We start from the raw sequence: 27348 nt of genomic DNA, 5'->3' as shown, positions 1-27348 counted from the left end.
TATCTGTAACACGACAAACAAATGATAAGACACGTAAGGCAAATTGCCTTTAAAAAAATTATTAGTTTTTATGGTCAATTTTTTGGGGTTTTTTTTTCTTTTTTAAATATTTCCTATTGGGATGCAGACTGGGGCTGGAAAAGCAGTTCAGCCTCTGGATTCTCATAGCAGCTTTTTTCGCTAATAAGCATCAATATCCAAAGGCAAAATAAGGCCACTGAGATGTCAGCCTAGAGATATTCCATCACAAAAATTCTGTTTTGCTATTTGAGGAGGTAAAGGGATATTCTTTTTTGTTAACTGCCTATACTAGGACAAATATATATTATGCATGCGCACACACATATTTTCTTTTCCTATGGTTGGTTCAATCTTTTCCCCACTGCTCCACATACACTCCTAGTTCCAGCAAGGGAAACTAAACCCTAAGACAGAAGATATTTTTATCTTTAATGCACCATATGACAATATGCAAAAACACAGAATACCAAAAAAAAAAGAGAAAGAAAGAGGCTGTGGAATACAAAGGCAAAATCACATGGCAAGAAGGCTGCTTATTTATACTACGTGCATGCCTTCCATGGCAACCTCAATTAACACCGCATGCGTTCCACGAATACATGATATAGTAAGAGATATGTCATCCTTTAAAATAATAAAAAAACCCCAACGCCTTGAAACATCATAGAATCATAGAATCACAGAATCACTAGGTTGGAAGAGACCCACCGGATCATCGAGTCCAACCCTTCCTATCAAACACTAACCCATGCCCCTTAGCACCTCGTCCACCCGTGCCTTAAACCCCTCCAGGGAAGGTGAATCAACCACCTCCCTGGGCAGCCTGTGCCAGTGCCCAATGACCCTTTCTGTGAAGAATTTTTTCCTAATATCCAGCCTAAATCTCCCTTGGCACCTCAAAGCCCACCCAGCTCCAACCCTGCCCTGGGCAGGGACACCTCCCGCTGGACCGGGATGCCCCAAGCCCCATCCGAGCAGCTCCAGGGATGGACGTTTGGGATGGAAAGATGCAAACGCGCGTTGCTGCAAAGAGACCAACTTCTCCGCGACTCGGGGAGATCCTCTGCCCAGTATTTTGCTCTCTGCTCTTCAGTCCCGAGCTGATGATAGCGGGGGCTCCGGCGGGCGCGCTCCCCCAGCCGCGCACACCTGGCTCTTCTTCATTTTTTTTTTTTATTTAATTAATTCTATTTTCATTTAATTGTTTTAAGAGGAAAACGAGCAGAGCCGGCGGAGGCTCGCGCGAGGAGGGGAGAGCCCGCGGCTGCATCCCCGCATCTCCGCATCCCAAGCAAGTTCGGAGGCGCTGGCGGAGCAGGAGCCCCCCGGTACCCCCCTCCCCCCAACCCCCTAACGCCGAGCGCCCCCGAGGGGGTGCGGGGACGAGCCTGGACCCCCACCCCTCACCCCGGCGCCGCCGCCCACCCCGAGCATCCCCTCACCTGCGGCTCCAGCTCCGCGCGGCTGCGTCACCGCCTCCCGCGGCAGCCGCGCCCCCCGCACCGCCCCCCGAACCCCCCGCACCCTCCGCACCGCCCCCCGCACCGCCCCCGAGCATCCCCCTCTCTTAGAGGGCACAGCCCCTTCTCCTTGCAGGGAGCGTCCCTGTCTCTGATGGGATGGAACCTCTGGAGAAGAGGAGGCTGAGGGGAGACCTCATTGCTCTCTACAACTACCTGAAAGGAGGTTGTAGAGAGGAGGGAGCTGGCCTCTTCTCCCAAGTGACAGGGGACAGGACGAGAGGGAATGGCCTCAAGCTCCACCAGGGGAGGTTCAGGCTAGACATTAGGAAAAAATTATTCACGGAAAGGGTCATTGGGCACTGGCAGGGGCTACGCAGGGAGGTGGTCGAGTCACCTTCCCTGGAGGTGTTTAAGGGACGGGTGGACGAGGTGCCGAGGGACATGGTTTAGTGTTTGATAGGAATGGTTGGACTCGATGATCCGGTGGGTCTTTTCCAACCTGGTGATTCTATGATTCTATGATTCTACGAACCTCTTCTTGCACGGAGTATCCCTCTCTCTTATGGGATGGAACCTCTTCTTCCTGCCCCCTTTGCAAGACAGCACCCTTGCCCTCTGGAAAGGCTGTACGCTTCCCTGTTTTCAGGGAAGCATCCCTCTATTTTTGCAAGGAGTATCCCTCTTTCTTGTGGAAAAGTACCTCTTCTTGTGGAGCATCCTCCTCTCTTATGGGACAGCATCCCTTTGTCTTGTGGGCAACAGTCCTCTTTGGAAGACTGCATCCTTCAGGGCAGCATCCCTTTCTTTTTGCAGAGAGCATCCCTCTCACTTATGGGATAGCACCCTTTCTTCTTGTGGGCAGCATCCCTCTTCGGAATGATTAATCCTTCCCTGTTTGCAGGGCAGCATAACTCTCTCTTATGGGACAGTGTCTTCTTGCGGGGCAGCATCTGTCTTTGAAAGGCACCAACCTCCTCACCTGGAAAGGCTGTATGCTTCCCTGTTTGCAGAGCAGGGTCTCTTGTGGGGCAGGATCCCTCTCCCTCATTCAGAGTAGCATTTCTTCCCCTCCCAGGCCGTGCGCAGCAGCAGCACACATGCAAACCACAAACTGCACTTGCTCTTAGCATCTGGTTTTCTTGTCCCACCTGGAATCATTGCATCTTTAAGCACATGCTGCCTGGGTTGCTGCAGGAGCTACATCTCCAGGGGTGGCGGTAAGGACAGCCAGTTTGTGGGTTTAAACTAAGCCTTGCCCAAAATACTAGAGAAAGAGCCTCTTTCATGTGAGCCTTTTTTTCTCCAAAGCAGCTGAGATCTGACTCAAAAAAAAAATTGCATCTCCAGCTGTTATGATTGATGGGAAGGCCTCTGGAAAAAGGACTACCAACTGCTGCTGATGAACTATGTGAAACTATAGTTTGAGATGCCTGAATGTCCCCATTCATCTCCACGGGGAGCTGGCTGCCGCCCACAAACGTTTTAAGGGCGTTAACTACTTCACAGCACGTTTGCACAGAAGAAACCAGGCGAAGCAGCACACTTCGAACTTCCAAGTGGCTTCCAGTGCAGCCCAGACTTCGGAAAATACATATGGCCTCCTCCCTCCTTAGCTTTTCCATGGAAAAAAAAAGGTAGAAAATAGGTCCTTCTGGCTGAAATTCCAGCCAGTAGGGCAGAAACATGGATCAAGCAACCACAAGGAATTGTTTTTTAAAAAGATCCCTATGAGATGTCTTTGCTTATGTTCATAACCTTAATTTGGAAACGGCTTCTCTCCCTGGGCTGCGTGGTGTATTCTAATTATGATCCGTTACTGCACTAAAGCCAAGCAAGGCCCCTCTGTGGGAGGTTTTCCCGTGTTGCAGTTGGAGGTAGGAGGGAGAAAAGGAGGCAGCAGTAATGAGGATGGTGAATGTGAGGATGGTAAACTTGCTTGCACTGCCCCAGGGGGTGGTGTGAAGGAGGCAGGTTCCCAACCTTCCCATTCAGAAACACCTAGAGTGGAATTCAGTTATTCCTGCTGCTCCAGGGGAAGATGGTAGCATCAAAGACTACAGCGCAAGCTGTTATTTCCATAAATAACAAGGTCCGCAGCAAGCAGAGGATCTGGTCAGAAGATGGATAAGCTTGAAAGAAGATCCCTTCCCAGTTGTAAGCTCTGTTTTTCTTTCTGAACCCACAATGAAGTGCTGGTGACATGCAGCAAGCCAGCCAAGCAACATTTTCTGCTTTTTCTTCTGCCACCCTCCCCCAATCTATTATTTTTTCCATGGCGTGATGCAGGACTCTCATCACAGCCCAGCTCAGGGAATGGATGTCCATAACACCAGCTAAGGGCTCTGGGCCCACAAAGAACAAATTCACACGTAATTAGTTTTTTCTCTAGGCAACAGGAAGAGAAGACAACCTTCCAATATTTAGTTAGAAGATATTAAGTGTCCTTTGTGTCTCATTTGATAGGGCATGAACTCGCTGTCATACTTAGTTGAAAAGGAGAGAGTTAAGAAAGACCAACCTATTTCTGAATCTGTTCTGCAAGACCTGGAGCAGGGACACAGGAGAGCTCACACCCCACTAGGTTTAAGGTGCAAGTTAGAGAAGCTTCCCCACTAACCCATGGAGATACTTGGGGCTATTTTTTGACCCTTATTATGCTTTGCTGCCTCCAGGCCCTGCAGCAAAACCTTTGGCCACTGCTTCACCTTGCTGCAGGACTAGGAACCTCTTGAACCATTTCTCTCAGGCGCATGTCTATGATCTCATGCTAAACTAAAAGGAGGCTAATCTTAGCATAAATTTGCACTTATCCCATCTTTCATAAGCATAAAATGAAGGTGGAACATAGAGCACTCACAGGAAAGCAGTGTAGCAGGGAAGATGAAATGTAGGAACTGACAGCAGACTTGGTGGCATCAGCTCTGGCAACCTGTTCTGAGGGAAGGTTTGGCAGAGGTGCTGCAGGTGAAGAGGCACCTTCAGCTTGGAGTCAGGTTCTGCAACGGGGGGACAGCACTTCTGCCCCCCTGCAAGCTGCCTGTGTGTGCCTGGCAAACCTGGCTGCCAATAACTCCTCAGCTCAATACCATTGAAAACAAAAATGTTAGGAGGCTGTGAATGTATCTCAAATGATTTAAGCTATTTTGTCTTTGCTTCTGTGACAACCAAGTCATTTTTATGTAATTATTCTCCCCTTCTGAATAACTTGAGTTACAGATCTCTCTGTCTCCATGTATACACCGTATCTGTGTACTACTGATGCGCCCTTACATTGGTGCACACCTACATCCTGACTCTCCCAGTTCTCACCAAAATCAGAATGTTTATAGATTCTGTTCTCCAGCAAGCAGATGGGCCTTGCGAATCTTAATTCAGATCTTTTGCAGTCAACTGCAAGTATCTCAAATTCGTGGAAAAATTCAGGTGGTTTATTTCCTATAGATGACACACATCATTTAGGAAAGGAAACAAGATTAAAGGCACACGCACAGTGGTGCATTGCAGGCAACTTATTACTGCAATAATAACTTGTACTTGTCAATACTAGAATTGCTGCTGCACACAGTTAATCACAGAATTCTACTTCATGAAGCTCAGTGCATACATTAAAACCCAAAAAGCACTTGAAGTATTTATCAGTTTATTTGTATTAGTTAAAAAATTGGCAGGAACTTATGTTACAAAATTATTTGCGCCTTGCTGACAAAACCTGCTACAAATGACTCAATCACTACTCATGCTGTCTCTGTTCACCAAAAAGATACCTTAGGGAACAAGGCTCGGCAACAGTGTAAATGTACCTATTATGGGGCATAAAATGCGTCAGAAGACACATCTGGTAAAAGCCACATACACAGGCCAGAGATCCAGTCCCTAAAGATATGATAGCAAGAATCTGGATTTCAATTAACAGTAGAATATGGTAGTCACAACTGGGCTTTCTAAAAGGGACATTTGACGTGGCTCAGGTGCCTGCAAGAATAATTCACAGAAGAAGGAAGGGTAAGCGCTTCTGGAGAGAGATGAGAAACAAAAGAGTTTCCTCCAAATCCCTCTTTTAAATGAGATGGTTGCAGTTTCAGAGCACAGCAATTTCTCCAATGGTGCAAGAAATGGAATACAGACTTCAGTATGGCAAACAGGAATGTGCAGTGTACAAGACTTTCAAAGATAATATATGGTACAAACCGCACCCCTGTAATTAAGTCTCAAGACTATTCCAAACAGCTCCAGCTTTAGGATTTTTAATGATTAAAATCATGTCATTCAATCAAAAGAGGTCACTAAAGCCAAATTCTGTATTCTGCTTCAGCTATGATTATGAAGCAGGAGGCTTATATGCTTTATATGCTCAGTGTCAACTAGCTTGGAATGCAGCAGTTTAAAAATTACTACAGGTTAAAAGTAAGTGGTTGATTCTTTAGCACTCCTCCTTCCAGTCACCCCTTGCACTTATATTCTCAGTCGTATCTTGGTTTGACTTAGAAAAAATCAGGGCATAATTCCATTTACATGACTCATCAGGTGTTCTTCTGGGAGCTAGAAAGGAAAATAAATTTAATTACTATTATACAGTACTGCAGGCAACTTTCAGGCTGCATTATAATCAAATGCCATTTGGAAACATATGGTATAATATGAGATTGGTTTAACTCCATTATCTGAAGACGAGAAATAGAGCCCAAATATTGAAAGCCTTCTACCCTAAAGGCGGCACCTACCTTTGGTTATTAATTCCTTTCAAAAGAGCCCATTGACTTCTCCTGACACTGGGTCCAAGTCTATATCATAGAAACAGGGTCTTGTAGGAAGTCCTGGCATAGTGCTCATCTGAAGAACCAAACAGAAACCATTAAAATGGAAGCAGCATAGTTTAGTGTAGAAGATACAGTACTTAACCGCTGCTGGAGAATATGACACACCAGCCGATGCAGGTCTGCAGCTCCTTTCACACATACATACTAGTTGGATAATGGTCATTTACCATTTTGAAGCCTATCACAAGAACGAGGAACTCCTGGCTCAGCAGACAGATTAGGCTTTTATTTTACGGGTTGTTTTTTTCAGCTTAGCTTCTGCCTCTGCCAGCAATTGACCAAGATTTGACAAAGTACCTAAATATCCAGCTGATCAGCTAACTGTTAGGTGAGTGTTCATGGACCTTGCTGTGGTGATACAATAATTACTTGTGGCAGTTTCCTGGTTATTAAAACGACAATACATGTTTTATTACCATTGTGCCAGCTGCAAATTCTCAGTTGATTAAAATTCTTTTAAGATTTTAGGGCTAGATGTGTTAAATAACTAGGAATAATTTAAAGTCAGAAGTGTTGTGCAGTGGCAGAACTGAAGCTGGCAAAACAGCCTCCAGCATTATGCCTGCCTCCTGCCAGTCCCCTCCAGCTGCCCTGCTGCCGAGTACCCAGTTTCGGAGCTGCAGAATGCAAGGCCAGCAGAGACTACACTTGGCCTTTACTAGTTCAGATGACAGGATCTCCCCTTCCCTCCTTCCACATTTAGCCCAGCAGCACATGTACTCTCTACAAAGGTGAGCAATTCATGATCATGCCTGGAAGTTTGGGCCACTGGCCATTCATCTCCAGGTTGCTCAAAGCCTCATCCAACCTGGCCTTGAACACCTCCAGGGATGGGGCTTCCAAGACTTCTTCAGGCAATGTGTGCCACTGCCTCACCACCCTCACAGGAAAAAAAAAACTATTATCAAATCTAAATCTCCCCTCTTTCAGCTTAAAACCACTCCCCCTCATCCTATCCCTACACTCCCTTGTAAAAAACTCCTCCTCAGCTTTCCTGTAGGTCCCCTTTAAGGACTGGAAGGCTGCTATAAGGTCCTCCTGGAGCCTTCTCTTCTCGAGGCTGAACAAGCCCAAATCTCTCAGCCTGTCCTATCGGAGGTGCTCCAGCCCTCTGATTAACTTTGTGGCTTCCTCTGGACTCACTTTAACAGATCCATGTCCTTCCTGTGCTGAGAACTCCAGTACTGAACACAGGACTCAAGGTGATGTTGCAAGAGAGCAGAGTAGAGGGGCAGAATCACCCTCCCTTGACCTGCTGCTCACATTTCTTTTGATGAAACCCAGGACACAGTTGGCTTTCTGGGCCTCAAGTGCACTTTTCTAGCTCACGTTGAGCTGCTCACCCACCAGCATCCCTGAGTCCTTCTCTTCAGGGCTGCTCTCAGTCCATTCTCCGCCCAGGCAAGTTATTAAAAGAACCAAAGTGCCTGGAAGGGTTTTCCTGTTCTCACTGTAGTCACTGCCAATCTCTGGTCATGCAGAGCAAGAAACTTCCTACTTATTCATGTTTCCCTGAAAAATCATAGTGCTTTGCAGATTTAGAGGGTGACAGCAGGAGCTGAGACAGTGACATTCAGTAGAGTAGGAGAGGCTGTATTGCTGAAGATGGGCCTGACTCCACTATTTCTTGCACTTTCTATTTTCATGAAAGGAATGGTCAGTCCTCCTCCTTGCCTATCCATAGAGCAGCCCAGACTGTCTACACTGCTATCTATTACTTAAACCCTGAATTTCTATGCAGTACAGGATGACATCCAGCCAGGTTACTAATTTTCTGTACAAGTGCTTAATGTCCTCAGTTATTTCCAGAGATTAAAGGAACTTTTCCTTCCATTATCCTCCTCCCCTTCAATAACACAAGTGCTGAGAAAGAACACAGGGCAATTCCCACTGTTTACTTAGATGAAAAAGTTTCACCACATGGATATCCATCAGTCCTCTTGCAGGATTTCAAGTAAGTGAATACCAACTACGAATGTATTATTTTTTGCACTTGCGGAAGTTCCAAAAACCTGCCATTTAGGAACTAAAAAACCAGAGCTACACAAATAATTTGTTTTCAATTCATCAACAGCACCAGAAAAGAAATCAATTTGTGGCCAACATTTTATTTCACTTTCACTATCGTTCATGCTCAAAGTTAAACCCAGATAACCTTTGAAATTATATTTCCTTTAAACCCTCAAAGTACTTCATTAAAATATAACAGCTTCAACTTTGAGACAGAAAGGGAAAACCCCAAAACTCAGCAGCTGAGATAGAATAAAATGTGACAAACTTCTGTGATTAACTTTAGATAACAAGAACACACATGCACCAGTGATTAATTTCAACTCCAATTTCTCATAAAACCTTCTGCATAGAGCTATACATTTGCTGCATTTTCAGCTCATAATGGCTGCTGGCAAAAATTTATTCTGACGCTAATACACCTTCTACTGAACAGGTTTAAAATAGGGACCTCATTCAAAATGCCCTGGATCACTTCTCAGAAGGACATCCCTTCCTCAGCTTTATAGACAACACAGAAGAGTGACCTTCACATGCCTAACTAGAAGACATACTGTTAATCCTGGCAGAATTAACACCATAATTTACTATATGGCCAAGAAAACAGGTATCTGGAAATGGAGCAAAAAGAAGAGTCCAACTTCATAGAAGCTGAAGATGTCAGAAAAAGAACTAAAGTCTTAGTTCTAATGTCTGAAAACATCTTTCACTTGTGTAGCTCATTAGTGCTGTGTACCCATTCCTTCTCCAGTGCTTATAAAAAATAAAATAAATCATTGTTTAGATTAAATCTTGGCTTGCAAAAAATGTCATTAATTACAGGAATAAATGTGCTATTTTTCATGTTATCCCAAAACACACATTAGTCTCTAAAAAGATAGATGAGCCAGACTTTAATCAAGATGCAGTTATCTTATTTATGTTGAGTAATTTGGAAACCCTTACCTACCTTTTTTTTAAAAAAAAAGAATTAAAAAGAAAAAGATATCTAATATCTGAGTCTAGCTAGCGTTTGAAGAAGAGATCCAACTCTTAAATCAGCAAATTTCATCATCTGAGCCATGTACTTCTAAAGCTTTTGAAAGCTTTTTAAAACAAACATGTTGCCATGAAGACTTCAGGGAAAGGTTTAGGCTCAAAAAATATGAAAAAGACAGAGCTGCTTTGTCCAGCCGCTCCATTCCCTAGAATAATCTAACAAGTTACTTAACACTTGCCCAGAAGATTCCCCAGATAAGATTTGCAGTGGATTCTCCCATCCTAACATTCTTTATTTGAATGCTCCTCTTTCTGCCAGGTAATTCAGATCAAAGTATTCCAAGATCCTGCTTTCATTGTAGCTACTCTTTCTCCTTTCAGCTGGCTATTATCATGTCACTAACGTCAAAGACCAGAAAACAAAAACTCAAGGGCATAGTGAAATCAATTGTTGGAGCTGAATAGCAAACAGATGGTCAGCAAAACCTCGAGAATCGAATGGAAGAGAGACTGACAAATGATTAACAGTACAAGTCAGGTTCACTTAAGAGATGTTTCCTTGAAGTTGTTTTGAAGGTTTCGAGGAGTTGCCTTGTTCTTCCCTGACCTGCATGTGTACAGACCTAACCTGCAACACTGCAAAGTGCTTTCCACTGGGAATGCAAAGTCACAATGGCAATTAGGTGGGCCAAGGATTTCCTCCATCCCCTCTGTCAGACTGCTGCTCCCAGAATTCATTAGCTGCACATCTCACCCTTTCCACAAAGTCCAGGAAGACAGAGATGTGGGATCTGACAGTATACTAGGGACTATTTCAGCTTCCCTCCCCTCCCTGAAAAAAAGGACTGTTACAGCCTGAGCAGTAAACGACAAGGACTCTCTGAATTTAAGATAGCTTTTTAAACTGCTTACTGAAAGGCACGGTAAGTTTTTTTCCTTGCCCTACAGTTGAGGGTTTCACCCAATCACGTACCGTTCCTACTAGTGGATACAGGAATCCAGCACCAACACTGGCTCGAATGTCTCGGATTGGCAGGATAAAACCTGTAGGTGCTCCTTTTTGCTCAGGGTCATGAGACAACGATAAGTGAGTTTTAGCCATGCAGATTGGCAGGTTTCCAAATCCCTGGGAAAGGCAATGGAAAGAAAGAGAGAAAGAGGAGACAAATAAGTGAAAAAACAGTAACTTTTCCTTTACACAAATGGAACTGCCGTATTCTGCCATTCTCTGCAGACATCAGACAATTTATCAGGGCATTTAACTCGTCACTAACTGCGTCATTCACAGCCTGTCAGATCTGTTTGACCATTCTGCATCCTGATTCCTTCTCTCTCAAACTCTCTCCCTGCCCACTGCTTGTTAAAGAAAGAACCACCATGGTCCCCAGCACATCCAACCGAGGAAAAAATTAATGGCATGGAAGTGTTAGACATACAACCTTGATAGCTAACTTACTCTTCCTAAAACATTAACTGAAACAGCACAGAACTAAAATTCTTGTTCAGCTGAGGTCAGTTAATTGGAAATGTTTGATCAATATAATTGCACGTCATGAGGAAGTGGCAATTACACGCCTACGGTATTTTTATAAACCTGTAAAGGAATACAAGAAACACGAAAGCGAGGAACTTTATGCCAGTGGAAAATGGATTGCAAAAGCAAAATTATTCAAGCATACTGTAAACAAAGAACGGCTAATTGTCACATTGCTCTTCTCTTCAAAGCCCTTTACAGACCTTCATTAACGAAGAAGCAGGCAAATTAACAAGAACATCATGCTAGAGAAGAGTAAAAGCAACAGAACAACCAGAAAGCATCTAATTCAACAACCAGATGCCAGCCTCAAAGCTTATAAAAGCAGGCTTTTTTCCCCACAAGAAGTACTGCATCACCTGTGGAACTTTTTCTGCAATATAATTGCAATTGCCAAAAATCCACATGGGTTCAAAATCTGATTAGACCACTCAGTGGAACAAGTTAAAAAAACATCATCAAAGCCTATTTAGCACCAGTCTGACCACCTGTAGTTCCCTAATTACCAAACTGCTGAAGGACTAGAGAGTACAGTAGAGAAATGTCACTCAATGCCCCTTCTTTTCTCTCCCCCTAAACTATCACGTATGTGCTACTGGGCCAGAGGAGTTCTGTCTTCTCCACTGAAAACCAGGGCTAGCTTCTTCCTCCCCATACCATCTCCTCTGCCATAGCAGCATCCAGTGAGGTCTGGACAAGGACATAATTTGAGCGATGATTCCCTTCACACACAGACTGAACAACACGGTTCAATACAAACATTTTAAATCAAAAGTACTGGGTAGGGTGGAAAACTCACTTGCTTAGTGTATAAGGCAACTTTCTCCTGGGCTTCTGGAAGTAGCTCAATGTCACTCGCCCCGTAGATCTGCTGTGCGATAAGCCTGATCTTATCTACAACAGGGAGCTAGAAAAAAAAGACAGGTAAGTCAGTGTGGCTGAACTACAAAGAGCTGTAACACCACAGCAGCTTCACAATCCTTCATGTGTGTTGTGCAATGCTCATCTGCAGATACAAGTGCCATTTCCATTTGCTGTAGACTAAAGCCATACAGTAATTTGAGGGTTTTTCAGAACAGGTTTCATTTACCTTGTTGCAGTTGTTTCTCTGGGTAAGAGGGCAAAACTAGTTTACTACAGTCAGAAACAAAACAGTTTCTTATAAAGTGTGGTTTTTATAAGCCGTGCTTGCACGTTAATTACCCTTGCTGCATAAACATCTTTATTCTTTCTCAAGTCTAGGTCAAAAAGCAGACAAAAATAATTTGACAGAATACAAGTTAATGGTTAAATAAAAGCACAAAAAAAAAACAGGTTAAAGAAGAAAAAATGAAAGCATCTGTTAAACAGCTAAAATGACATAGCTCTGTACCTCATTAGGTTCTTGAATAGGGGCTTGCTATTAAAGGAGGATTCAGGCCATAACCTGGAACTAACAGTGATTTCATTACCTCCAAGTCATCTGTCACACTCGCTTAAGTATAAAGTCATTAGAAATACATACACACACACTGTCTCACACCCCCACCTGTAGCACAACTCCGTAAGCCTTACTTGCAGAGGAAAAAAGTCCCACTAAACAAGCTAAAAATGAATCAATTCCGTTCCACAGCCTGTGGTAGTGTAGCCGGAAGCCAAGGTAACAAGTTTGGTCAGGCTTGTTCCTGCTCTGACAGGAACGTATGTCTCGAGTCCAAGAAGTAAACTTCTCCCTACCCTGGAACATGGCTGCCACTGTAGAAACCTGTTCATCACCTCTAGCAGATTCACAGCAGTATCTTTCAGTGTCAAAAGTAAACAATATTTCACTGGGCAGCCAAGACAGTAAGAACTAACTAAGACCTTGAAACTCGTGGAATAAATGTTATCTTTTAAACCCAAACTACTTCTTAAGTTTCTCAGAGCAGCCTTTCAGACAGCCTTTGTAACACTACAAGTTCTTACCTCCACATTATAGAGGAATCTGAAGTTGCTGGGTGCCTGTGATGCTCTCTGAACAGCTCGGGCCAGTGCAACCGCTCCTTTACCACCCTCTGCCCAGTGAGTGCACTCCACAGCATCAAATGCTCCCGCTTCCTTTGCCAGCTGTACTACAAGGGCCAGCTCAGCCTTTGTATCTGTTCTGTAAGGAGAAGAGTTTGCGCAGTTGTACAAGAATGCACACACAGTAAATTAACTGTTTGTTCTAACGATTTTCACTCTTAATGACAAGGTCCAAAAGCTGTCCAAAGAAATCACAGAATCCAGCCATCAGGAAGCTGCTGAGGACCTACCTATCACAGCCTTCTCCACCTTGGTGAAGGATGACACTACATAGAGGAACAGACAGCAATAGGCAAGTTTCTAACTACATGTAGAAACTCATGACTACTGACAGAGCAGCATTCCAGACTCTCTGTCATATCTGTCCTTTATTGGCACCTCAACTCCTGTTTTCAGGAGCAAACTCAAAAAAGGCATTAGCACTGCTCATTTAGAGGTGCTATATCAATGTGCACACAACAAGCTAAAACCCCATAATTTCCTTATACCAGCCAATGTGCATTTACTTCAGATGAATAATCCTTCCCTGCTTTAACTGGCATCAGTTTTAACACACCAGTTGAAAGTCCTTGTGCTTGTATAAAAAAACCTCACACAGATTCTATTTCCTGTGCATTACTATGTGTGGAGCCCAAAACACTTCTCAGCGGGGCATAATTATTCCATGCAGCAGATGACTGAACACAGTGTGGTCAACAGCACAGGCACCTCATCATCTATTCAGCGCTTAGATTCCTCATCATCTCAGGCACCTTTTGTCCCAGTAATTTGGCCAGTCAGGGTGTAAGTAATGGCAGATAGTAGTCACCAATTATAAAATCCTAAGCTAATTTAAACTAAGGAATGCATTTGAAAGGACTAAGCAGAGCTCCCCTATTTATTCAGCATCGTCCAACAATGCAAAACGCTGCAAACAATACATCGATAGTACTGTAAACAAGACTTTGTGTTAAACATAGTGTATAAAGTGCCACAATTCCCATGCATCACTTCCACGTCCCAGCTCACTTACTTGAAAGCATTGACAGCCGCTACTACTGGGACACCAAACACCCGTGCATTTTGGATTTGCTTGTTTAGGTTACTGCAGCCTTTTGCCAGCAATTGAAGGTTCTGTAAAGACAACAGCAAGCAGGAAGCAAGCAGTGAAACTTGGGTTCCAAACCCACAACACCCACAGCTAATGAAAAAAATGTCGATATGGGAATGAAACCGCAAAGGCAAATCCCCAGTGGTGCTTTCTGAACAGACCAGACCAGCGCATGGTCTTCAAGGGAAGACAGGAAAAGGAATGACTGCTTCCAACGATCGCTGGTTTCAGCTGCCAAGCCAAGGCAAGACAAATCACTTTTTATCATTCTTTGTTATTCTTAGTAAGTTAATACCTGTGCTCATTAATTCCCCACAGCAAAGCCTCATTTTCCTCCCTGACACATTTCTCTTTACATACTAAATATCATTAGCAGTGAATTTCACGACGCTTGTTTGAAGTCTGTGGCAACAGCTTTCAGTTCACACATATTTACATTTTGCAGCATCAGAGACTGTTCGTGGAAATCCAGACCCTTCACCCCTTCCTACGCAAAGAGTAATCCACACAGAGCCTCCACAAATGAAAAAGCTGCAGCAGTGTAAAGAGAGACAGACAAATTATCCAAGTGTACACAACCAATCAAGACACAAGGACAGAAGCTGAGAGTTTAGCTCACTTTCCTCTCTCCTTGCAAATGACTGGAGGCGGGGGGGGAAATAAAACCAGAAACTACTGCTGCTAAGAAAAGAGGCACTCTGAATATTTTCAGAGATAATATTTCAGCCAAGAAATTACTTCATACTGAGAGGGTCAGGGGACATAGAATAGATATTACTATGAAAAATTGAGCGCACAGACAATTTCATGAGCTCAGGAGAAATGAAACTGCTCTGAATGCTGGCTAGGTCAAATACAACAAATGCTTGAAAGAGCACAGTCAAAGTAACATCATTAAAAAAAAATATTACAGCTTGCACGAGGAAGCACTTCCCTGGCAGCTCAAGTAATGACAGACACAAGCTATCCAGGCGCGCATTGCATGACGATATTGTGTCATGACTGCAGTTACTTGGTCAACTGCCACAACAACTGAAGAAGGTTACCTCCTCCATGTACTCCTTTGGCAAAGGTACCCCAGCAGTGACCTGGGAAGAAAGGAAAGAGAGAAAAAAGATGAAACCCCGTAAGATTTTTATCCATGACAGCAATTCGTGCTTGATTCTTATCAAATAGCATCAAGATACAACACTCTACTCCAGGCTGATCGTTTTTTTTGTCTAAGTAAAAAATAAAAGGAAAAATAAAAGACTGCAAGGTGCATTCACCATACAAGAAATGGCTGACTGTGGTAATATCACAAGTGCTCCAAGATACAAATATTTCTCTAGGACAATGAAACAAGCAGCTTACAAGCAACAGGGACATATGGATTCCTTTTACAACTGCAAATCTCAAGACAATCACAAGCAGATCAAACCTTACAGGGCTTTAAGTGATCAGGTCAGAACAACGGTACCTTCAGGTTTAAAGAAAACCTTGCCTAGTACTTACTGCAGGCCCTCCTCCATGCATTTTCAGAGCTCGGACAGTAGCAACCAACACCACCACATGAGGCCGAAGACCAGAATAGCGGCACTTAATATTAAAGAACTTCTCCATGCCTATATCTGCACCAAATCCTGCTTCTGTAACTAGAGTAGGAATTAAAAGAAAAGAAGCTTGTGAGAGGCTTTTGGGTGGAGAAATCATGCTCTGATCATATAAATTAGAAGCATCTTCCAAGACAGAAATAAAACTGAAAGGCAGATCCCTCCCTACAAAACAAACAACAGCAAACAACACACACCCTGCACACTTACCAACAAATCCCTCTTTACCCACAAGCTTCAGTGCTATTTTGTCTGCCAACACTGAAGAATTTCCATGTGCAATATTGGCAAAAGGTCCAGCATGAACAAACACTGGTGTTCCCTAGAAAAGGGGAGGTTATGGGGGGCGGGGGGAGAGAAAGAGAGAGAGAGAGAGAAAGAGAGAGGCGGGCAGGGGGAAAGAAAATCAGAAGGTACAATTTAGCAAATCTGCAGCATTTCAGGAGACAAGTGCTATAGTCCCTAAAGGTAAAGAGAAATGCTTTTAGAGGACAGATCTTCAAGTCTTCTAAGCAAACATTTGTTATCAGTAATAAGGACTATGGGGCAAATAAGATTATAATAATCTGCACAAGTGGAGACAATAAGGAAAAGGATGGCTAAATCCCAGCAACTCTTTGCTATTCTCCTGCATCTGCATCATTCAGATTCCCAAAACACCTCCTGGCATTAAAGACAACAGAATGGAGGCACAGCAAAGTTTAGTGCATTTCCTCGGGGTCATGCCACATGCCAATGGCAGACCTAGAAGGAAGCTAGTCTCTTCCCCTGGCCCTGAACCTTAGGTAGGAAACCATGGTAAACCTCCAACTTTAAGCCAAGTAAGCCCACACTGATTACGATGAATGAACTAAACCGGGTGCTTCTTGGCTCTGAGAACGCATATGCGGCAAATCATCTCTACTCACTTCTAGTGTCTGCATGAGGTTAGGTTTAACAGCATCTTTCATCAAGACAGCCAATGCACCAGTCACTCCCTGAAAGATAAAAAGAGCAATCGGTTTTCAGATGTTTCCATGCAGTGTGAAGGTTCTGCTTTTGTCCTAGTGAGCTTTCAGGACCAGAACCAGTCAGGGCAAGGCAATAATGACCGTTACATCCTTTTAGGAGGACCCATGATTTCTGCTGGAGGAAGCATCTTGGCTGGCCATTACTTTGGTATAAAAGTATAAATTAAGGTATAAAAGACAATTGCTGTTTCACTGCTATCGCATGGTTAGTAAACAACAGCAGCGAAAGAGTAACTCTTACATACGTAAGGTTTACTGAATCCCATTCATTGGCACAAAGTAATGTTCTTAGGTCTTGCAGGTAGATTTGTCTTGGACATTTTTGCCTTCTCACTTCAATAGCTAGGGTCTACATACTGGCCTTAAACATCACAACAAGTTGCTACACCCTGTCCAAGATTCTTCTGCAAAATAACTTTTAAAGCAAATCTCCGTGCTTATGGGAAAGACCAGACTGATATCACAAAAGGCCAATGCCGGAGTCCATGTTTCCTCTGAGGTGCAGCAATACACCCTGCTGCAGTTCTGCTTCCTGCAAAGTGAATGCTTGTGATTTCATCCACATCTGCTCTGGGAAGAGAAAATGAGGGTTTGGACACCTTGTGACTGACACAGTCCACTGGAAACCAAACTGGCTGTTAGTCAGCACTTGCAGAAGTAACTAGAATTGCAATCACGGGTACTGAGCCAAACATTTACAGCAGCCATGAAAATCTTGAACCATGATTTCTTTTTCTTCCCTTTTAATTTCAATTGGATTGCAGCACTCAGTTATATGAAAGATCTTTTAAAAAGGCATTCTCTGCTTTGTTTCATTAGATTCAATCTTGCCAGATGAAAGCTTATTTAACACTTAATGGATAAGCTTTAGACTTCACTCACCTCCAGAATAATAAAAACCACAGAGCAAGATTTCCATGGCGACATTTCAGGCCTATGTCACTCAGCGGCACTTCAGTACATCCCATCTCTAAAAATGTGTTTTCAGTTTTTGAGTCCACATTTATTCCCAGTTTCTTTGTGCTTCCCAGCATCATATCCATGACACTGGTTACATCACACCAGAAGGACCCAGACATCTTACTGTGCCAGTCTGGTCTCTGCAATCACCACCCTTCTACCTGCATGAGCAGTTTGTAACACATATAAACCAACAGCTGCGAGGAGTGCAAAAATAGAACATTCAAGAAAACCCACTGGACAGGCCTGATACCATCTTCCATTCCGTGGTTGCGAGGGACAAAATCAAATATAGTTATATTTAAAAAAAAGTATAGAAAAATCTTGAAATGAAGGACTTCTATCACCTGGACTCTACATAAAACACAGAGCAACTCCCTACCAAAGCACCATCTGCCTCCACTGCTGATGGGCAGCAGGAAAGACTCCTGTTTTCCAGAACAGAATCATAGAATAGTTAGGGTTGTAAGAGACCTTAAAGATCATCTAGTTCCAACCCCCCTGCCACAGGCAGGGACATCCCACTACATAAGGTTACCCAAGGCTCCACCCAACCTGGCCTTGAACACCTCCAGGGATGGGGCAGCCACAGCTTCCCTGGGCAACCTGTGCCAGTGTCTCACCACTCTCATGGTGAAGAAATTCTTCCTAACGTCTAGTCTGAATCTGCCCCTCTCCAGTTTATACCCATCTCCCCTCACCCTACCACAACAAGCCTTTATGAATAGTCCCTCTCTTTCTTGTAGGCTCCTTTCATGAGGAGATCTGACTTCAGGTTAAGCTGGCAGCATGCTAGCCACAGGAATTAAAATCTCAAAGCTGCCTACAGAACTTTGGCACATACCCTCCCTCATTCACAACAAACATCTCACAAAAGACATTTACAGATAACTGGTTCCCAGTCTAGCCCTCTTCCTGCAAGGTCAGTCAGGCCACATTGCTAATCTACTGTTTCTTAGGCTTATCCTGTGAGGAAGTAAAAACAAACAAACAAACTCCCCCAAACATACATGGAAAAAAAACCCCAAACACAGCAAGATATCAAGAGCTGGGTAAGCCTTAGTGCTGTGCCCTATTGTGCTTGAAACAAAGGTCAGGATACCCACCCTGTGGATTCATCTATCCCACTGGAAATGTTCATGGAGAAAATTCAAGACAAATCTTATTTACAACACATCATGGAAATTTGTAATACTCTCGTCTCTTGCAAAGCAGCTGGTGAAATATCCACTACACAGGACAGCAGAAAGCACCAATCTCTATTCACTAGTGCAACAGTCCTGAGCCTGTTCTCCTGACGCCAAGTAGCAGGATACAGTTCACATCCAGGGATCAATTCCCCTTCCCTTCTCTGAACAGGGTTGCCATCTTCAAAGCGTTTATTGGACAAAGTGTTGGGGACACAGGCTATTTCCCGGAAACCACACTGAAGCACCATTCAGGAGAGCACTAGCTGACACATTCCACAAATGTGTCAATAACAGTACGAGTAGTTATTATATGGATAGCTGCAAGACAGTGCTGCAGCCTGCAGCCGCTGCTGAAGACTGCTAATAGACATCACCAGTGCTACTGCATTCACTGTTTCATGCAGTGGAAATAAAGGATTTGTGCCCCTCATCAAAGGCTGCCTTACAAAGATCCTGCAGTTTTTGCAAAGGGTTTGGCTTTTCTAGCATTCATAACCTCCCAGAATATTTCACCATCTGTAATTAAATTTGCACGAGGCTTTGTTTCTGCTCAATGTTTTCCTCACTCCAGGGAGCCTGGGAAACAGGATCATCAGCAGGATGGATTTTGAGTGCTTCCGATTTGTAAATACATTTTTTATCTAGAAATCACCATGTGCTTCTCCATTAATTCCTATATTGCTAGCTTCAACTTGACACATGGCACATCACAAAGGATCCTTTGTCCTTGCCCAGGTCACATGCACCCACACACTCTCCAAAGAAGGTGCTAGCCCCTCAGAAGTCAAAAACCTTCATTAACTCCAGGGTCTAAGACTTCAACTCTGACCTTCAATATGCTAGGGTCTTTTCTGTACAGAACTGTCTCTATGCTTTTCAAACCAAGGACTTTTAGAAGAAATAGGAAAAAGGATTTAAGAACTAAATGACTCTTACAAGGTCATCTGCTGTAACCGGCTCTCCTCTCTTGCTGGAAGCTACTACCATTCTGCCCAGACGCTTTTTCATATCATCCAATCCATCAGAGAGTGCTAGAACGGCCATGATTTCACTGCTCACTGTGATGTCAAACTGAGCCTGCAAGAAATGAATAAAGAATGTGAACTTGTCAAGATTCCTTCCCTAGCAGCAACCCTTACCTCCATTAAACTCTTGAAACCAGGCCAATCATCACCATCATAACAAAAACTAAGATAAAAATAAAGACATACAAATATAAAAGTTATCCAAAGTGTTACTCTCAGAATTTGCTTCTTTTAATTTGGCCATTTTAAACTGTATTTTTTTTCAGCACAATTAAGTAAGAACTACTTACTCTGTTGCTATTACATGACTCTCTCCTAGCACTTACATTAGTGATTCACGTAAGGAAGCTTAATGCTAATAAATTGTACTTTTGAAGACTGCGCTTACTAACTCATCTGACTATCACTAAACTGTACAGTAGATGAAAAAAACAAAATTGGATTCTATACAAAATGAAGAGTAGAATTCATCCGACATAATGCAGACACCTCCATCAAAGCTAAAAATCCTAGGGATGTTTCAAGTCAATAGAAATTGTTTTTTCTGAGCACTATTAATTTGAACTAAGAATTTGACGGTTACTTAAGGGATGAGAGTAGTCAAAGCCCAGATTGCTCATTTTACTCTATTGATCATGCACTGAATCTAGACAACAAAAAGCTGCCTGGAGAGAAGGACCTGGGGGTGTTGGTTGACAACGACTGAACATGAGCCAGCAGTGGTCCAGGTGGCCATGAAGGCCAATGGCATCCTGGCTTGTATCAGAAATGGTGTGACCAGCAGGTCCAGGGAGGTTATTCTTGGCACTGGTGAGACCGCTTCTCGAATCCTGTGTTCAGTTCTGGGCCTCTCACCACAAGAAGGATGTTGAGGCTCTGGAGCGAGTCCAGAGAAGAGCAACAAAGCTGGGGAGGGGGCTGGAGAACAGGCCTTACGAGGAGCAGCTAAGAGAGCTGGGGTTGTTTAGCCTGGAGAAAAGGAGGCTGAGGGGAGACCTTATTGCTCTCTACAACTACCTGAAAGGAGGTTGTGGAGAGGAGGGAGCTGGCCTCTTCTCCCAAGTGACAGGGGACAGAACAGGAGGGAATGGCCTCAAGCTCCACCAGGGGAGGTTTAGGCTGGACATCAGGAAAAAATTTTTCACAGAAAGGGTAACTGGGCACTGGAACAGGCTGCCCAGGGAGGTGGTTGAGTCCCCATCCCTGGAGGTGTTTAAGAGACGGGTGGATGAGGTGCTGAGGGGCATCGTTTAGTGGTTGATAGGAATGGTTGGACTTGATCATCCTGTGGGTCTTTTCCAACCTGGTGATTCTGCGAACAAGCTTAGATACTGTGTCTAGTTTTGGCCAGATAAATCCCACCCAAAGCATCTACAGTGGTGAAGATTAGTCATTATCATGCACCATATTTACAGAGGGCACTTGTGTACCATTGTTGTTATACCATGGTCATCCCAGTTTGGGAAGACAACATTCAAGACCAAACAGGCAAGGAGGGAACAGACAATAAAACTAAACACTCCACTGGTAGCAAATTTAACTGCTTGGTTGATGGGACTTTCTGCTTTCTCTTTAACGAGGTATTGGGAAAAGATGGAAATATTTGGAGTTACAGAAACTTCCTTTAGGACCATGTTTTTCAAGTACTTTTTAAAACATGCAAAAAAAGGGAACAGTTACCATTCGTGAGAAGCCTTTTTCTGTTGGAGACTGTCCAATAGTGATCTTCCTAAGGAACCTGTCATTTGTATCCAGTACTGCAAGGAATGCAGAGAGAAAGATGAGAAGTCACATTGCATATTGTAAGTTGCATCTATGCCCTATTATGAACATTCATCTAGATCACCTATGAACAGAGGATGGCAGTTTGAGATACCACCCTCTCCTAAAGAACAGCAAGTACTGCTCAATGTGATTCTTCCCCCAAGACTGAACTAAGACAAAGTTAAGATACCCACAGTCACATGCAGATCCTGCACTGCATCCAGAAGGAATCTGCCTCCCTTTGTGTGCAATAACCAAAAGTCCAAAGCCTTTCTGAAAAGCAGAGCTGCTAGTATAACTGCATTTGCTTTTTCACCATCGTTAGTCAATGTGAAATCAGGAAATTATTACAGGCAAAAGGAAATAAAATTATAATTTTATAAGTTAAGTGATAAAATGGTCAGATTCTAACATTTAGTGGGAATAGTTTCACATAATCCCATTAACTCAAATTACCTTGGAAAAACAAATCATCAAATACCAGCTTAAATTTGCTGTTTCTTACTATCTGCTTGAAAAATTTAAAGTATTTTACAAAATATCTCCCATGAGGCAGACTGCTTTAGCTGCATTACAGGTTATGAAGTGAATTTTAGATAATACAGATCACAGTGTATCTTAATAAAGAGAAGAAAAAGCAATACTTTTGGGGTCTAAATCAGTGAAAAAATCTATATTTGAAATTTCATTTGCTAGTGAAATATTAAATCTGCCAGGCCAGAGACTGATCTTAATTTCAGGTTAGAATTCTGGCCTTTACTTGCTGTCAGTCTTCAACACAGCAAGTGGGCAGACTAAAACGGAGTTTAATTCCAGAGCAGAACTCTATCCTTGCTCATAGAGCTTTCTCAGTCAGGTAAAAAGGCCGTTGGCTACAGCTGCCAAACTCAACTCTCTCAGTGACCAACAAATCCAGAAACACAGACTTGCACCAATTAGTGAATTCAGAGCAGATCCATGGGCCTGTGTCAGACTCTTCAGAAATGGGATCCCAGCTGCGGGCATCTTTCCCACCAAACACTCAGAAGGAGAAGTCAGGCCTGCTGTCTTTCCCATTTTCCCAGGAAATACAGTTCCTGCTGCACTTGCAAACCTCTCTTTTGACACACATTTTGTTTCATAATAATTCTTCCATTTAATCGCTCTTGTACCTCTTTGCCATGTTATAGTGCCTGGGTCAATGTCCAGTCTCACAAATAAGTTTACTTCTTCCTTTGTCAAAGCTGTAGGATCAGTTTTGTTAATGCCCAATTTCTATGGAAGAAAAGATAAAATAAAATTTAAAAAAAAAAAAAGGTATAATGAAAAGATTCACAGAAAAGAACCTTTCACTAGAACAATGAGCCTTCGGCAGCAGCATCTGCATATTCAGAAATAAGGAGGGGCTGTCTTTTTGGTACCCCTTCTCCTAGACTCCATAACAACATGAGATGATCCATATCAGTGTGTATCCGGAAGCAGGGCTTGCTGCTGGCCGGCTAGTAAAGGGCAAGGCAGACAATAAAGCTCATTAGGACAGGTTGTCACCAAGCTTTGTGCAAAGCATCTACAGAAAGAGCAGAGAGAGAGAGAAAGCTCTGCAGTTTCTTATCCGCCTTGTTCTGATCATTAGTCCCACATGCTTACATCCCTTTCTCATTAGTTTGCCTAGGGTCACTGCACACAGCCAAACGTAGTTAAGACACTGCATTCAGCAGGCTGTTTAAGCAGCACAAAGGAGAAATTAAACAATTCAGTCACAAGGCTGTCAGAATCCCAGAAAGCTGATCTTGAACATACAGAGAGGATGGGCAGTTTGCCAAGTTGCTTAATTGAGAGAAGAATTATCTGAAGAAGCCCGATATAAGCGTGAGTTTAGGGACGAGGAAAATGATTGAGTAGATTTATGAACGAGCAAGCTTTTTTTAATTAACTAGACAGCTAAGTCATATTTTTCTCTGGAAGAGCAGCAGGGGAGAAGGTCTGTTTACTTCCTCTTCAAGCACATAATTTAGAAAAATAAATAAAAAATGAAAAGATAGTCTTTCTGGAATATTAGTATCCTGTTCACATTTTGACATTTAACAACCAGAAGAGTGGTTAGGGTGGAGTTCCCTCAGCAGTTGTCAGGAACACCAAGGGATATAACATAGCTTCTTTGCTAAGCAGTGGAAGCAAACCACACAATCTCTAATGGTTGAGTCATTATAGTAAATTGATAAATCAGAGTTTTAGCTTCCTAGGATGTGTAACTACTGCTCCTGATCTCCAAATGGGCAACGATCCAGCCTGAATATTGTACAAACAGGTCTGTACTTTGAAGGAGCTTAGCAAGCCCCAGGCTGTCCTCCTAGCCACGAGGTCCAAGCTCCATGTAAAATCAGTCCTCTGCTAATTTTCATTTCTGTAGAGGCCAGGGATTTCTGTAGAGGCCAGGGACACATGCTAGTTCACTTTAACTTCCGAGGATCAGAGGAGCTGTGGTCTGCTCAGGGATTGCCATGCAAGGGCAGGGCCACTCATGTAACTGGAAATTCTTTTTTGCGGGGAAGAAGGGGCAATGTAGGAGATGGGTATTTTTTCCATTTTCCCCTTTTTCTAAATCTGGATAAGACAAAACCACATTCCCCTTTTGCTGAATTTTATAAATTGCCTTTTTTTGTGTTGTATTATCTGTATAGCTGTCACATGGGAACTACTCACCTCTAGCTATAACTGGGTATAAAGTACACAGACTGATTCTGGTCCTTTCTTAAACTGAATTAAGGACATTGAATTGACACTATTAATAAAGGGCACTAATCCCACTGTGTTAGTCATACAGCATAGAATGAAGAGAATTACATCAATGAGTCTTCCCCTTGGAACTGCATCTCACTGTTTTCTGTGCTGTACAGAGGGCTACAATTCAGCAAATTTTACATAAAAAACATATGCCAGCAGAATGACCTACAGGACAACACATAGGTCTGTGTAAGCTAATTCTGCCTACGTAAAGGATGAGTAAGTGGAACAGAACCAGAAATCTATGGGAAAACAGTGAACTTACCTTTAGTCTTCGGATCTGAATGTCTGAGAACTTCCTAACACCATTGACAGAAGGCACCAAGCGATTGTAGAGAGCCTTGCAGAATGAAACAGGTGGTTAGCACTGCCTGCACATCCAAAACACCTTGGTCAAAGTGACCTGGGTCCAAATACATCATAAGGAACGATCATACCTGGTCATTCTGAGTTAGCTCATGGAATATACGTGCGTCGACAGCAGCAGCGACCAGGTTGTTGGCTGCAGTGATAGCATGAATGTCACCAGTGAGGTGAAGGTTAAACTAGAGGACATAAAGCATATCAGTTAACTCGTCCTGCTGCAATTTTCATTTATTTCAATCTAACGTAGACAGATGGAAAGAGAAGTATTAATAGCAATTTTAAAGTGGGTGAGGGTGGAGGGGGAGAGATTGCTCAGTGCAGTATGTGGAAGAGGAAAGAATTTCTCAAAAACAGAAAAATGCCTCCCCCACATTTATGTCATTTTACAAACTTCCAGAACAAAGCTTCCAAATAAAAAGGTTTGTTTTTCGTGAGAACTGTTCTCACAGACTCCTTGACACCTGAGAAGACCATGGTAAGGCACATGTGCATTGCTCCTCCTTCACCTTCCTTCTGACCCACTCTCATTTGCACAGCAGGTTTCACACACTCGTTAGCTGCTGCTGCTGCTCCCACAAAGATATCTGAGCTAAACTGAAACTAACGATCTTGTGTAGTGCTACCACCAGAGCTGTGGTTGCACAGAGCTCTGCATAAGCTAACCACTCAAACACACCCTATCGTAGGCAGAACTTGTAGACCACGTACTACACAGGGACACTGCTAGTAGTTTTCTTCATTCTACCTCATTAAAAGATAGACTGAGTAGGTTTGTCTACGTGAGTTATCTGGCTGCGCTGTAGCTGTACTGACAGAAGACTTGGGATATATAGCTCGCATGATAAACCTGCATTAGGGCAGAGGAGTAAAAGGTGTGGTTAAAACAATCCTTTGCACAGGATTTTTTCATTGTTTGCAGAGCAGCAAAGGGGGAAGATGAAAAGGGGACTCTAGAAAGAGGTGCTAAGACAGAAGATCTTACGATACCACTTTGTTGCAGCCTTGCTACTGCGGTCTAAAAACCAGCCAGCTAAAAGCAGAGCGGAGCTTGTAATGATTATCAATCAAAATTAGCAAGTGCTAACTGTTGTCTCATTCTACATACATGCAGCAAAAAGCAATTATTACTACCTTGGTCCTGCATTGTGAACTCAAAAGGCTTTTCATTTGCTAATTTTTTACCAGATGAAAGCTGCATGCAGAAACAGCCAATGTTGTATCAAGGTCATTACTGCAACTGGTGACTCCAGATACTCCCATTTTGTGAGACATGCTTCGACTAAAACACCCCCACAAAACTATCTGTATTTATACCATGTGTGTTCATACTTAAAGAAAGCCCTTTCAGCCAGTTTGGTTCCAAAAGTGGGGCTGTTTCCCACTGCCGTGCAAAGTTAAGTATTTTAGCTTGTCTTATTAACACTGCCAAACAGGAGGAGATTATTTTTTTCTGTCATATCTATCATTCACACATGTTCTGACTAAAATAATATTCTGCCTCCTTAATATTCTATCTTTTAAGGACTTGCTGCATCAATTGGAATGAAGAGCCCTTTTGCTCATTTCTGCTTTTCTTCCTAGAATTGCCCTGTGTCAATCTATAGTGCACAAGACAAAGGTAGAATTATACAGGCAATTACTTTCAGTTTAGAGAAGCTCAAGAGCACGTGCTACACGTGCCTTTCAATTCCCTGCCCCCAGACATGGGATTTTACTTGTTGCCAAGTCACATCAGAAATATGCTGCAGTGCCAGATCCCCACAGGCTGAGGTCTTGGCATCACTGATTCCCAACTTTCCTTTTCCCATTTCATGTTAGTAATCTAAAACATAACGGCACCAGAAACAGCTCACAGCAAGAGTCAGTGACCACCACTGCTGACAGAACTACTTAATATACTTCCAAAACTTACTATGTTGTTATCATCCTCATTTCAGTGCTAGGAAAGAAAGGCACAGGTTGTACTTTGCAGAAGGGTATGCAGCAATTCAAGGCAGAGAAGAGGAGGGAAGAGAGAAACTGGGAATTCCCAGTTCTATGAAGCTCCCTGATCATGCAGTCACCCTTCTGAAACAACCAAAGATGGTTTGTGTTTATTTGTTTTTAAAAAAAAGTTTGTGGAAATCACGCATCCAGTTCTTAAGAGTGCTACATAGGGCCATAAACTAAAGAGCCTATGTAAGTTATCTGACTGTGACATCTCTTCATGGTCTGTCAGCTATATGCACAACAAGGCTTTGTATAAAGAATTACCTCTTCCATGGGGACAACTTGACAATAGCCACCACCTGCAGCTCCACCTACAGAGAAACAATAGTCAAATCATGCAAACAACTCTAGCCCAGAGTGGTATTAAATGTGTTTGCTTAATGGATTTAAGGAGGTAGCTACTGATGAGCAGCTTAATTTAAATCCCAGCACACCACTTGAAGACAACATTGAAGATTTACCTAAGGTTTTTCTTTCTTAAAAGAAATGTAATTGTAACTGTAACACTACCAGGCAGCAGAATAAAATCTCTGAATGACATCTTTCGTCAGTTAGTCCAACTGCAAGCAACAGAACAGCTCATACCTTTTATACCAAAGGTTGGCCCCTGAGAAGGCTGCCGAACACAGGCAAAGACATTCTGGTGAAGGTGAGCTCCTAAAGCTTGAACAAGACCAACAGTGGTAGTGCTCTTCCCCTCTCCCAGGGGAGTAGGAGTTATCCTGCAGTGAAA

General features: G+C 43.0%; 1 protein-coding gene across 1 annotated transcript in view; it reads right to left on the bottom strand.

Moving 5' to 3' along the window:
* Positions 1 to 5107: 5107 nt before the first annotated feature.
* The window catches only part of MTHFD1 (methylenetetrahydrofolate dehydrogenase, cyclohydrolase and formyltetrahydrofolate synthetase 1), a 44633-nt gene continuing 22392 nt past the window's right edge, over positions 5108 to 27348 (bottom strand). Inside the window, exons 12-28 of the mRNA XM_069858903.1 lie at positions 27201 to 27337; positions 26880 to 26926; positions 24698 to 24805; positions 24526 to 24600; positions 22649 to 22751; positions 21414 to 21490; positions 19645 to 19785; positions 16457 to 16525; positions 15759 to 15870; positions 15451 to 15590; positions 15003 to 15044; positions 13879 to 13979; positions 12768 to 12945; positions 11623 to 11730; positions 10263 to 10415; positions 6206 to 6314; positions 5108 to 6023 (exon numbers count right to left, since the gene is read on the bottom strand). Coding sequence (XP_069715004.1) covers positions 6225 to 6314; positions 10263 to 10415; positions 11623 to 11730; positions 12768 to 12945; positions 13879 to 13979; positions 15003 to 15044; positions 15451 to 15590; positions 15759 to 15870; positions 16457 to 16525; positions 19645 to 19785; positions 21414 to 21490; positions 22649 to 22751; positions 24526 to 24600; positions 24698 to 24805; positions 26880 to 26926; positions 27201 to 27337 — 1681 coding nt within the window. The 3' untranslated portion in view covers positions 5108 to 6023; positions 6206 to 6224. The remainder of the gene's footprint in view (positions 6024 to 6205; positions 6315 to 10262; positions 10416 to 11622; positions 11731 to 12767; positions 12946 to 13878; positions 13980 to 15002; positions 15045 to 15450; positions 15591 to 15758; positions 15871 to 16456; positions 16526 to 19644; positions 19786 to 21413; positions 21491 to 22648; positions 22752 to 24525; positions 24601 to 24697; positions 24806 to 26879; positions 26927 to 27200; positions 27338 to 27348) is intronic.

This window comes from Phaenicophaeus curvirostris, chromosome 5 (assembly GCF_032191515.1).
Source record: "Phaenicophaeus curvirostris isolate KB17595 chromosome 5, BPBGC_Pcur_1.0, whole genome shotgun sequence".
NCBI lineage: Eukaryota > Metazoa > Chordata > Aves > Cuculiformes > Cuculidae > Phaenicophaeus > Phaenicophaeus curvirostris.
This window is presented reverse-complemented; position numbering and strand designations above follow the sequence as displayed.